This window comes from Uloborus diversus, chromosome 1 (assembly GCF_026930045.1).
Source record: "Uloborus diversus isolate 005 chromosome 1, Udiv.v.3.1, whole genome shotgun sequence".
Classification (NCBI taxonomy): domain Eukaryota; kingdom Metazoa; phylum Arthropoda; class Arachnida; order Araneae; family Uloboridae; genus Uloborus; species Uloborus diversus.
In genome coordinates this window covers 75,228,716-75,242,260 of record NC_072731.1, presented here as the reverse complement: position 1 = coordinate 75,242,260, position 13,545 = coordinate 75,228,716, and the positions used below count along the sequence as shown (strand labels likewise).

Genomic DNA, 13,545 nt, shown 5'->3' with positions numbered 1-13,545 from the left:
GACCACTATAACCCCATCTTACTTGAGTTCTCAAATACTATATAAATTGAATCCAGCTTAGCTGTTGATATAGCTGTGTTCTTGAGAAGCATGAGGAGCAACCTGCACAGCCAATATAATAAAATTCTTATAGCCAAAATTTTGAAGTTGTTAAAGGAGGTTTTTCAGATTTTAAAATGTTTCATAAGCAAACAAAACAGCCTTTTTCACTAAATAAAGTTTTGCCAATATGAAATTTTGAATTAAAAACTTAATTCCTACTTGTTAAAATCTTAAATAAGAATTTTACCCCAATTCACCCATTTATTTCAACAACTTAGTTTTTTATTTAATGATATGACCACTTTTCTATACTGATCACTTTACCCCATTAGACCCGATTGTTGTTGATATATGTGTGCCTATGTTTGCATTACAATGCCCTGTGTCCACTTAAGTGCATTTTAAATTTTTACAAAATGCATACTTAATTGCACCAAAAGACAATTTTTAAATAAAATAAATGTTTCTTGAAATGAAATTTTGATTTAAATATGTACTCCATTCTAAAATTCTATGCAAAACATAGTACATCATTTTATTTTGAAAATAAGTTTTTCGTATTATTGTTCAATGGCTATTTATTACTTATTTTTAACAGAAAATGTTTAAAATCTATGCACATTTATTTTCAGGTTTTGATGAATAAAGTTGTTAATGGAGATAAAACATTGTATCATATATCTGCTAGTTGGAATCCTGTTGATCCAATTTTTGAAATTTTAAACACACCTACAACTCGAGGTGTGTATTCCATTTTACATTTTCTTAGTTCCTAACTCTTGCCAAACTTTTTTCTTTAACCCCCTTGGAATTATAATATTTTTCTAAGTTATTTGCATTTGTAAAGATAATTTTATGTTGTATTTTTTTTTTTTTTTTTTGCTGCTGATGCTAACTAGCTATAAAATTGAGCTTGTTTTCTAATGTTTTTTATAACTTTGGCTAAACCATGCTCTTATGCCACAACAAAAAAGGACGTTTGTTGTATTTTTTTTAATGCATTTTTCTTTTTTATGTTGTTATTTAAAACTGAGCACAATATGTACAAAAAAATGTTGATACAACAAAATCTCTCGATAGCCAACAATATTTTTGCAAAAGACTACTAATAGACTTAGCTACTTTTTATGATGTGTACCATCCATTTAAATGAATAAAATTGTGTATGTGTGAAACTATAAAATTAATACAAGTATTCTAAAAATAACTAGAATTTCCTCTTCTAAACTATTTATTGTTTTAATCACAAAAGTTTGATATTGGCCTTTTTGAAATGTAAGCATAAATCAAATTGTATTTTCAAAACAATGAAGTTTTCTGAATAATCACGACCTAAGATTGAAATTTCAAGTTCCTATGCACCTATACTACCATGCTTTTTTCTGAAATTTAATGCTTTTAAATTCAACAAAGGAATTTTTTTTACAGCTGTACAACTGTAAAAATATTTGTAAGTGTCTAAAATAACTATATTCATGATGCAATATTCAAAACAATCTGACTTAAACATGCATACAGCCTAAACAATATGAAGAGAAAAAACACATTAAAAGAATTACAGATTGGGAAACAATTTTAATTATTTATTGCAGCAACTGCTTTCAGCCATTGTGAACACCACTGGACTTAAATCTAACTGGGGTGTTAAAAAAATGTTAATAGAAAGTTTTTACGTAGTTTATACTTGCTATGTTGCAGCTGGTGGTTATTCTGAAATTTTTCAAATCTTTTACTCACTTTTTTATTTTTTGTTGTTCATTACTCCTGATCAGACTGTTTAAAACATACCCATTGTGTCAAGAAAATGGTACATTGTGTTGTGAATATATTTTTCAGATAAACTATTCAAAACGAGTTTTGGGATCGGTCTGCAAGATTAATTTTGCTGAACTTTTGCAGAATAAGTCATTCTGTACATAATAAAATGAGGTTCAGTGACCATTTGTTTGAGATCCAGCTGTTAAGATTATAATTTTTTTAGTAAATTAGAATTTTAATTCTAACGGGGTTTCTTATGGTATATCTTTGTAGTGTTCGTTCTAGAAAATAAAAAGGGCAGGGTGCTGGTCTTTGAAAGGGGCACTATTTCAACACATTGCCCTTGCCCCCTCCCAAGACCAATGATGCACTCCTCAAAAAGTACTGAGCGCCCCCCCCCAAAAAAAAATAAAGTGAAGAAATAACATCTTAAAACACCTAGCGAAAAATTCAAACAGTGTTGTCTGCACCCTGAGTCCCCCCCCTCGATCTTCGCCACTGCTGATGACTTCAGTATTAAATATCATGATTTCACCAGGAAAATGCACTTGTCTTTAGAATACGGTTAGCCCCCCCCCCCCCCCAAATGCTAACTAAGCACATTTTCACACTCTGTAATGATATTTAGCTTTTACTGAAACTTGACTGGGTGTTTTTCTGACACTTTCAGGCCATAATCTTGATTAGATATCCTATGAGAGTAAAAAATTCTAGGCATTTCAGAACTCTTTGAATTTTAATTTAAAAAGAACAGTATTTAATCACTGATCTCCCCTTCCTACTCTAAAAAAACTGCCTAGTAATGTGCATTGTGCCATTAAGTATTTTAGTAGACATCAAAATCATGATGAACGTAAATTCTCCTTTTTTAAATATAATTCACTTCAAACAGTAGAATTAAATTAAAATATTGTGTGCAGTGCTTTGAAAATGCAGTCGGAGCAAGGTGCAAAACAAAAAAGACTTTATTTGAATTCGATTCTTAGTCTTAGAGATGTTTAAATTCATAACACAAATGTGTTTGCAGATGTATGCGCTGCTAAACCCAATAGCATAAGCAGCTTGGGCTACTCCAAGAGTTATCTCAGACAATTTCTTTGAAAAATTAATGTATCGGCATTTTATTTCTGTGATTTTTTTTAAACATCAGATTCATAATATTTATAAAAGAAAAAGAAACAGTGCAAGATCATTTTAGTTTGAAAGAGCACAAGTATGTCAAAAGTAAGTTTTTTATTATGTAAATAAGTTTTTAAAATAACGAAACTCTAAGACTAAGAATCGAATTGAATTCGATTCACTAAGAATCGAATTGAATTCGATTCTTAGTCTTAGAGATGTTTAAATTCATAACACAAATGTGTTTGCAGATGTATGCGCTGCTAAACCCAATAGCATAAGCAGCTTGGGCCACTCCAAGAGTTATCTCAGACAATTTCTTTGAAAAATTAATGTATCGGCATTTTATTTCTGTGATTTTTTTTAAACATCAGTTTCATAATATTTATAAAAGAAAAAGAAACAGTGCAAGATCATTTTAGTTTGAAAGAGCACAAGTATGTCAAAAGTAAGTTTTTTATTATGTAAATAAGTTTTTAAAATAACCTGTTTTATGAATCTTATTCAAAGAGAATAAAATTATTTAACAACAATTAATGAAAAAAAAGAATATTTTGCGGCAGAAAATTTCCCTGGCAAAGCAATATGTTTCCATTTCAAACGCTTTTTTTTTTGGGAGGGGGGAGGAGTTTAAAAATTCAAGATACCAAAAAAAAAAAAAAACCCATTGTATTTTAGCTCAGTAAGCTTTGTATTATATACTACTTATTAAAAAATCAGAAAGTTAACGTTCCAGAAACAGATGTGAAAAGATTGCTACACAATCACTAGCAATGTGCTAAAATTAGCTAAGCCTTATTTCACGGTGCAAACAAAAAACAGACACAAAGGGCTGAAATGCTAGGAAAATGTCCTATTGCCTCTCTCCTTGTTGATTCTCAGAAGATCAAAGATGGGGAGGAATGAAACAATGATCTCTCCCTTCCCAGAGGACCCTACTCCTTCTCACACCCTTTTCTAAAACCCACCCTCAGTAGAAGGAAGAACATGCCTTTGTTTCCTACTGATAAGACTGTTAGAATTCCGAGAATCTCATACCCTCTTTGCCTAGGTGTTTGTTTCCCCTTTTATTTATGGGGCCATTTTCAGGGTGAAATTCTGGGAACAATGAATAGACATGAGTGTTTTTGTTGACGATCGCTGGACAGTTAAAATTGCTCCAATATCATGGCAAGTCCAAACAATGCTTAAGGCATCTTTTTAAAAACACATGGTGCAATTTCTTATTTTTGAAAAGGGCGGGACACATTTTGCGATCTAAAACAAGGGCAGCGCTCATTCTGCTGATACGGAAAAGGGCAGGGCACTGCGCCTTTCAAAAATAGTCTAGCAGGAACACTATATCTTTGCTTGTGCATGTACCCTATTACCCCCATTATCACTCATGTCACCGGGTCACCAGATTTTCAATAACACATGCCTGGTCCTTTTCGGCGTGCTTGAAAAATCGAGGTTAGGAAAAAAATTAATACACTATAAAAAATATATGTTCTGCTTAAAAATGATTATAAGTTCTTTACATATCTTATTCCTATTAATAAGCAGTTTAATTTTATTGAAATATTTACTAACAATGTCATTTGTTATTTTAACAAGAAAAATATTGTTTTATAATGAATAGTTTTATAAAAATTCAATTAAAACTAAGTAAGCAAACATTTAAGCAGTCAGTTACGGCCCCTAAACCAGTACTAAAGAATTTACCATAACTATTCAATGAATAAGAATTAAAATTACCTCTCTAAAAGGAACCTAAAATAATTTATTTAAAAAATTATTCACAAATCGCAGTAACAATGATTGCTTCGGAATTGATTACTTTATGCGCATATAATCAAATCCATTAATAATGACCTACCATAAATAACAAGCACATGTTACATGCAATTCCCCCTTTTTTTTGAATGAAGATTGCTTTCAGGATTTATATATTTTTTTCCTTACCGTGGTTTTGCTTTCTGATTGGAACTGAATGGGGAAGTTTTTCCTTTTGTTTTGTTGCAAAGTAAACCTCAAATTATCCGCCATGCCAGAAAATTCAAATTTTCTGACATGATGGCCAACCTTGCTTTTTTCCGGCGTACCGCATAATGCAGGGTAAAACGGTAGCATTATAAGAGGAAATTATGTTAAACATCGTATGAACAATATATGATAAAAACCTTTTCAATTAGTCGTGCAAGGATTTTCTTATAACCTAAAACAGTATGCGATGCAGACACACATATGATGCGGAAATTTTGTGTAAAATTATTTTTAAAGGGTTTCATTTCATTTCAGATGGCCAAGTATATTTAAGTGTTGGCGTGGATTTGGTGTTTGCTGGTATTGATGAGCCTACTAGATTTGTCATTGAAACAAAGGCCAAAGTGTTTCCTTCAAATGAGCGTTTTTGGTATTTTTCAAAGAGAGCGTTGCATGATCAGTTTTATTTAAGACTCAAAGAGGTAACTATTTCAAATTTCTTGGATGAAAATTAATTATTTTGATCTTAAAATGTCTTTGGAATCAAAAAACACTTTTTATGTTTCATAGATAAAATAATTTATTTCTTTGCACTTCTTTTGCTTTTTATTCTAATTCATTTTTTCCCCTGCAAACAATTCAGGATACTTTTTTATTGAAAAACTTTATAATTAACTGCATTTTTATTGTATAAAAATGGTTCTTATTTAATTTGTTTGCATATTTATTTAGGTATTTAAAATGTTCCCAGTGAAAAGTTCAGTGCTTGTTAAGTTCAAGGTTTAACTTGTTATATGTAGTGTGTCCCAATTTAACTTGCAAGATCTAGAGTTTCTCAACTGTTAGTCCTAGATGCATACTCCGAACAGCAGTTATGGTTAAAATAAGATGCAATATTCAGGTTTAAAGCAAAAAAAAAGTGAAAAATAACTGCATCTAGTTTTTATATGGTTTCTCGGTCCCCAACATTGTATTTAAGGAAATCAAACGTGAAAAACTTTTTTTTTAGCCTACTCCCATCTGCAGCATTTCTGCCATTAATCGACGAGCAGCCCAATAAGATAAAGAAGTAGAACAATAATGTGATTAAAATTTAGCGTCCTTACAGTTGTTGTTTAAAAACTGCAGTTCCAGAGATGGTCACCGTCTATCTCACCCTGGCGACGCAGAGAACAACAAGGCGAATCCTTTATTCCAATTCTATGAAGATGTTTTTGCAAATAGTCATGTGCAGTGATAACACAAAAACAAGCTACTCCAACGGACACCGAGGCAATGAATTGGCGATTTTATTACTATTAATGAGCGGGGAATTCCATTTTTTACCCACAGCTGCATCACTGTATGAAGAACACAAGTTATTTTTCAGTTTGTAAAAAATAGTTTATTTAACATTGCACAGAGGCAGAGGAGAATCTGGTTGGGTCATCAGAGATCCAGCCTTAGCAAGTTGATCCGCCTGCTCATTTCTAAAAATGTCACAATGACTCGAGGGGATCCATTGGAGTGCAACACTTTCCCAAGTTTTCTTAAGATCAGATATGAAAAAACTATGTGCTCATTTACGTTTTTTGGGTTAAAATATAGCATCTAACATCTAACATGGGTGTAAAACTGTATGTGTGCATCAAGTGTTTGTGATAACATTTGCATTTATTTTTCAATAGCAATTTAAAAGGTAAATATGTACAGTCGGACCCGGATTTAACGAATTGGACCGAAACTTTTGTACGTTAAATCCAGGTTATTTGTAATATCGGGGTGTGAAAAAGAATTAAAAGAACTACATTTTCCTTATCTGAAACCCATTATAAGCAACCGAGCAAAAAATATCCATAATTAGAACGTGTACACATTTTATTCAACCTTTCAGGACTTATTATACACTAGTTAATTTGAAAATTTAAACTACTGAGTAATAGATTTTTGACTATTTCCTTGATATTTGACTTGAAATAGTTCTCTTTCGACTTTATGGGGGGGAAGAAAATACTGTGTCATTTACAGCCTGCTGCATAAGATATGTTTTTACAGATTCCAGGCCATGTAAAGCATTTGAAAAAGTAAGTTTTAATGGGAGTTTCATTATTACCTTTTGCATCAGAATGGCTATTCATTGGTTGCCCCCTCGCCTGTCAAAAATTGCTGATTCCAAAAAAAGTCTTTTCTGCTTCGGACAATATGAATATAACATTTGGAAAACAATCCAATAATTCCCAACTCAAATTAACAAAACAAAATTTTTTCGGCTGTTAAAATAATTCGTTAATTCGGGGTTTATTATTCTGTAAATATGGCATTGCCTTCATTTTCTTCGGGGAAAAAGAAAAATTTCCTAAATTGCGAAATTTGTTAAATAGAGGTTCGTTAAATCGTTTTCCGACTGTATATTTTTTTTAACTTCAAGAACACATCTTTGTTTTTAATGGGAAATATGTTTGAATGTCATCTTCAGGGCATAAAACTTGTCAGTAAAAGTCAGTTAAAGTCAGTATTTTAAAAACAGGTCAGTCTTAGTCAGTATTTACAGAATTTAGTCAGTAAAGTCTTTTTTTTTTTTTTGCAAATTTACCAATTAATTTATCTTAATATATAAAAATCAATGTCCTGAGATAACATATATATATATATATATATATATATATATATATATATATATATATATATATATATATATATATATATATATATATAAATGGAGTTTGGTAAATTTGTTCCCTAAGATCTCAGAAACTACCCGCCAGATTTGGCTGAAACTTTCACCGTTTGTTCATTTTGGTACTGGGATGGTTTATAGACCGGTTCGAAAAAAATCCGATTGCTAGTTCTTTTTTTATTCCAATTTTAGTCCCAATTTTCGCATAAATGCCCCAATATGGGGGTGAAAAAAACGTGCACATATTAACATTATGTGTCCATCGAAAGCGCTAATTTTTCTGCTGAAGATGGCATCTGTTAGAAAGTTCTAAGTTGTATAAAAAACGAATTATGAGCTTTTTAGTTACATGTTCGAAGGCTCTCATCAACCCAATTCATTATTTAGTGTATCATCTCAACTCCCAGTTCATAGTTAGAATTGTTGAATGTTTTTGTGTTTCGTATGACAGTATGAGGCTTTTCTCAAGTCAAATCTTAAAGTAACGTTTTTTCCCCAAGATTGGCTAATAATAACTAGATTTGGTTGATTATTTTCAATTTAAACGGAACTTTAGGGTAATTAATGGGTTTTTTTATTCAGTAGCGGATGCATTTGGTAGTTTTTTCAACTGTCGCAGTTTTTGAAGTCAAAGACTACGTAATAATGTTTGTCAGCTTTCACCATGTAAACAAAATATCGTCAGTCAAAGAATCTTTAAAAACTTTTTTTACTGTAAAATAATCCAGCAACTAAATTAGGCAAATCCAAAACAGCACAAAAACTTCCATTAATGTGACTTCGTGCAAATTCAAACTATCGCCAAATTTTACTACTTATTCTGGAAACATTTCGGATGAAATTGTTTAGCGCCATTTTATGGGGACCAAAAAGTATCTTAGCATAAGGCGACAATATCTCTTTAACAAAAATTAGTAACATAACGTTTTACAAAGTAAGGAGGCGGAGCATTATCCAAGGTATCCCAAAACGATTCCCGCGAAGTCAGTAACATTTCAAATCACACCAAGAACTCACAATAATTGAAATTTTCCAAAATAACTACAGCAAGTTTAAGGGAATCACGGGGCGCGCGGCAACATTTTTTTAAACAGTTCGTTCTTCAATAGACATACAGAGAAGGTAAGACTCCATGTAAAAAAAAAAAGTATTAACTGATAAATCTTTTTAAACATGTGAAGTTTAATTTCATATTTCGGAAATTCTTCAAATTTGTATACGCTTAAATTTTGTGTTTTCGTTTCTAAATCAATACTATTTTGCTCTTTTTACTTACTGCTACTTTAGTTTTATGAGTAAGGAAGAAGCTAGATTTTTAATGACGTCAAAAATGTGTGTCTTTAATTCTTCCACTTAAAACAGAAAACAAATGCAAGTAACAATTGTTTCTCATAATTATTACTGACCCAGGCAACGCTGGATATTTTTGCCAGTCATAATATAAAATATCTCGACTCAACAGATTAAAAAATATACGAAAGCACAATTTTAACACAACAGAGCAGAAATGCGATTAACCGAAGCGATCAGGACCGAACAATATTCGATAAATTGAAAATTAAGGGAAAAAGAGGGTTCTTAAAAATGGCTGTCCAGAAACCGTGGAAACTTTAAATCTATATTCAAGAATTGACAGGGAAACTGCTAAACTAAAAAAAGCTGATATCAAATAAATGATCTATTTCATTTCTTTGTAAAGTGCGTAAAGTAATGCAATGTTCTTGGAAATACACACCAAGAAGAATAACAAATGAATAAACACTTTTTGTGTTAAAAGTAAAAATGTATGCAATAACGCTTAAAAAGCAAAAAAAGGGGGGGGGGAGAGAACACGTGTGTAAAGATTACTCGCAACATGTAACCGCCTTAATTTCTTAACTATTTAAGGTCGAAAGTCTAATTTTTGATCGGTTGTCGTTACATCCATAAGCTCACACCATTTTGCATTGAAAAAAAAAAGTTACTTGTAGTCTCGAAACATGCCTCGTTATTCTTTGAAAATTCATGCTTTTTTTTACTCAGTTGTATAAATTTTGTGAAGCTTTAGATTTGAAGTTCAGAAGTGTCTCGATACATTTTATGTCAAACATAAAAAAGGGAAGAGTCTAAGAACGGAACCATCGAATAGAAGAAAGAATTTGGAACAGAATAACAAAAGATAATGCACTCAATTTGTTTCGATTCTACTTGAAGAATTTAAATAGACTTTTGACAAAAAAAAAAAAAACACTTTTATCCTCTCTGCCTACACAAAAAACTTCCCATGTATTTTACCAAGACATTAGGAAAACAAAATCGGATTAACGTGCTGGTACGGTTGTAGTGTTTGTTTCTGGATAAAAGAAGAATAGATTTTCTTTAGAAAAGGATTTAAATGCACATCGAATATACAGTGTGTTTTGTTTTGTTACTATGATAAAGATTCTTTGTAAGTCACATTTCGAAAAATATTTTGTAAGATTAAATTCAGATGATTAGCCTCTACTATGTTTTCAAACATAGGGGTAATTTTTCAAAATTGAAAACCTAATATATATATATATATATATATATATATATATATATATATATATATATATATATATATATATATATATATATATATATATCAACACACAGCCAATACCGCTGAAGCCTCAGACTTGAAATTTGACAGGCATGTCCACATAATTATGAAAGTATCCACTAAGAAAGGATTTTTCGAAATATCAATTAGTTCAGGAAAAATTAATTAAAACCCCTTAATTTCTGCGAAATTAAAACCTGTCATTGAAATTTAAATCCCTTATTTTCGAAGGCTTTCCTCCATTCAAACCATTATTCAGTACTTCATCTCAACTTTTGGTTGATAGCGAATTTTAAATTTGATATTGTTTTTGTTTCTCACGTGATTCTTCGAGGCTTTTCTCAAGTTAAATAATAATGTTTCTGTCTTTTGCTTTCTCCTTTTGAATTTAAAAGTGCAGTTTCCTGTAAAAGTTAGCTTTGCAATAACCGTTTATAAGTCACAAGGACATACATTAAAAGTAGCAGCGATCGATTTAAGAGAAGACTTTTTCACACGGCTAATTTTATGTAGCTTGCTTCAGAGTCAGTTCCTCAAGCAGCTTAATAATTTTAGCAACAGAAAAAAAAATGTTGTATACAAATATCTTCTTGCTTAAACATAGTTATAACAATAAAAAGTGAATGGCCTATGTTTGCGAATAAAATCAATGCTTTAAAAGGATCGTTAATGACAGTTAAGGATCGGTTAAGGACAAGGGCATATTTCTAAGAAGTCCATGGGCCCCGGGACCCTCCAAAATTTGAATAATTATAGATAATAAGTAATTATTATAGGGAGTTTTCTTAACTAGGTGCACCAAGCACTGTTATCCTATGTTAATTCAATTACCCGAGCAATGCCGGGTACGGGATTGCTACTTTCCTTTATAAAAATGCATCGTGTTGTTTGAAACACTTATAGCCACAGATTTGAAAGTGCCTTTTATGCAAGTAAATCAGAAACAATGAAATAACAATCAATATATCAGTTAACAGAGTTCATCACGGATTTAGTTTCTCCCTATTGCGAGGGGGGATAAAAAACGAGATTTTCTGATGAAATTTGCTAAAAATATTAAAACAGTAAAAGAAATTAAACAGTATAAACAAGAAACAAGCACAAATTTATAATATAGCATACAGACACATGTTTTGGGATTACAAGGAACCCCTTTTTCAATGCTAAAGACGTGAGCTTGCGGATGCAAAGGCCTCCAACAGAAGTTTTTGTTGGATATCTCTGCGTCCAAAAGCTCACTGAAAGAGGGATTTCTTGACACTGCAAAACACCCTGTCTGTAGATTCCTTCAAATTTGTGCCTATTTACGTTAGTTTAATTTTCTTTACTTTTCTGGCACAAAAATACTTATTCAATTCCTTTTAAAATAGTGGTTTTGACTATTAAATAATTGAAGGCAGAATGAAACAAAAAGTAATGTAATTGATTGTAAAATTGCCGTATGAAATTTGCTAACGCGTGGAACAATTTGCATGAAATAAACCAACCATGATTCAATCAATAACATGTTTTTACAACATTTTGAAATTATTACTATATTTAATGTATGCAGATGTTCATGTGTACATTTCACAAAACTTTACATGTTAGTGGAATTGAAACTGAAAGCAGGCCCATCATATAAAGTGCCATGTGGAGTCAATTGCCTCCCCCCCCCCCCCAACCAAGCACAAATTTGGGAAATCAATGTTTTGTATCCAAGTTTGGGTGATTTTTCCGGTTTTTGTTATTATTTCATTCAGTGCATACCCTTTGCCCCCCCCTCCCTCCCCTACTCCTCCCATTATTTATTGTAATGACGGCCTACCTGAAAACTTGATAAATGAAAGTTTGGATTTATGATTTTAGTAAAAAAAGCCATTGCAAATGTGTTTAGAATATAGGGGGTGCAATGTGAATATTGTATGTTTTTCTGTAATAACATGACGTACCTGTAATAGCATGACACACAATCTTACAATCTTGAAAAATTCTCCATTGATGACACTATTAATCCTACCTCTCTTAACGTTTGGAGCAGTAGGTCATTTTGTATAATTTCTGTGGTGACTATTTCTCTGTTTTAGCAGCTGTTGTATGTGATTTCATCAGTCTTCTTCATGTAAAAACACATTTTAAACCAGAGGAGTAGCTAGACCCGACTTTCGGGGGGGGGGGGGTCTTCTTTTCTATATATATATATATATGTGTGTGTGTGTGTGTGTAAATTTTTTTAGTATTAAAAAAAATAAGAGGGAGGTGAATCTTACATACTTTGGAATGTGGTGCCCCAATTCCGATACTTGTGTCAAACAAAACAAAAGCAAAGACATTTTTTATTTTTTTAATGTTGTGGAAAATTTAACATTTTTTTTCTTTTCCCTCCATTTTATTTAAAGTGAAATTTTCTAGCAATGTCTTGTCAAAACCACTCTATCCAAATCAGGGGGAAATCAAATATCTGATGAGCGTGTTCCGTTCATTTCAATGTGACTGCTTAATTTAGAGGCTGACACACATCTACAAAAGCTGGCATCCCTGAAAGCTAATAGATACTTCCATTTCCGCCTGTAAACTGGATGTTTGGCTTTCAATCTCATCGATGGTCAGACTATAAAGACTATTTTTACTAACTTGGTTTGCACTAAAAGTACAAAACAAAATAAAAAAAGACTTCTTGAATTATAACCCGCAAAAAATGAAATTGCTTTTCATATCGTTATATTTATATGTTGTTTTTTATGTATTTACATTTTTGCTAATTCTAAAGCAGTTAATAAAATTTGAATAAAAAAGTTAAGGAAGAAATATTGGCGGTAGAAAGTTATACACTCAACATCATACCATCAGTTCTCCTTTCATTTTTAATTTTATTAGCTGCTTTAGAATTTACATTAATATATTTTTGAGAGAGCAACAGCAATTTTGGGTATTATAAACAGAAGTCTTTTTTATTTTCTACTTTTTAATCCGAACCAAGCTAATAGAAATAATCTAGATTCATTTCGTTTTTAAACATTTTATTCATGTATTGCTATGCAGATTTTCTTTCGAATTAAAATAAAATTACCTTCAGAAGGGTCCGATGGGACTAATGCTGCTTTGCAGACTGTACTTCGTTTTCTTCACACAACGTTAACTTTCTCTATTTAGAGCTATCCTTTTCGTCATTTAAATTTTTTTCTTTGGATTGAAAAAAGCTTGTTATCGGTTTTTCTCGCTTCATTATGCAACAACTTTCACTTAGAATGTACTATTTTAAACAGACTGTACGTTTCCAAAAGAAAACACAGTAAATACTGGCTGAAAAATCAATGTGATTGCAATGTATACTCTGGTTAGCAAAGGTCGTTTTGACTATGACCTATGACACACACGGGGCCAGACCAAAAAAAACCTCTATTGTCTCGAATTCCGGTTATGCTATCATTTTTGGAGAAACAGAGGAATTGTCTTCAAG

At 31.7% G+C, this 13,545-nt stretch overlaps 1 protein-coding gene across 1 annotated transcript in view; it reads left to right on the top strand.

Annotated features, from left to right (window-relative positions):
• Positions 1-13,545, top strand: part of LOC129230434 (rab GTPase-activating protein 1-like) — a 176,764-nt gene that overhangs the window by 60,936 nt on the left and 102,283 nt on the right. Inside the window, exons 8-9 of the mRNA XM_054864836.1 lie at positions 675-783; positions 5,200-5,366. Coding sequence (XP_054720811.1) covers positions 675-783; positions 5,200-5,366 — 276 coding nt within the window. The remainder of the gene's footprint in view (positions 1-674; positions 784-5,199; positions 5,367-13,545) is intronic.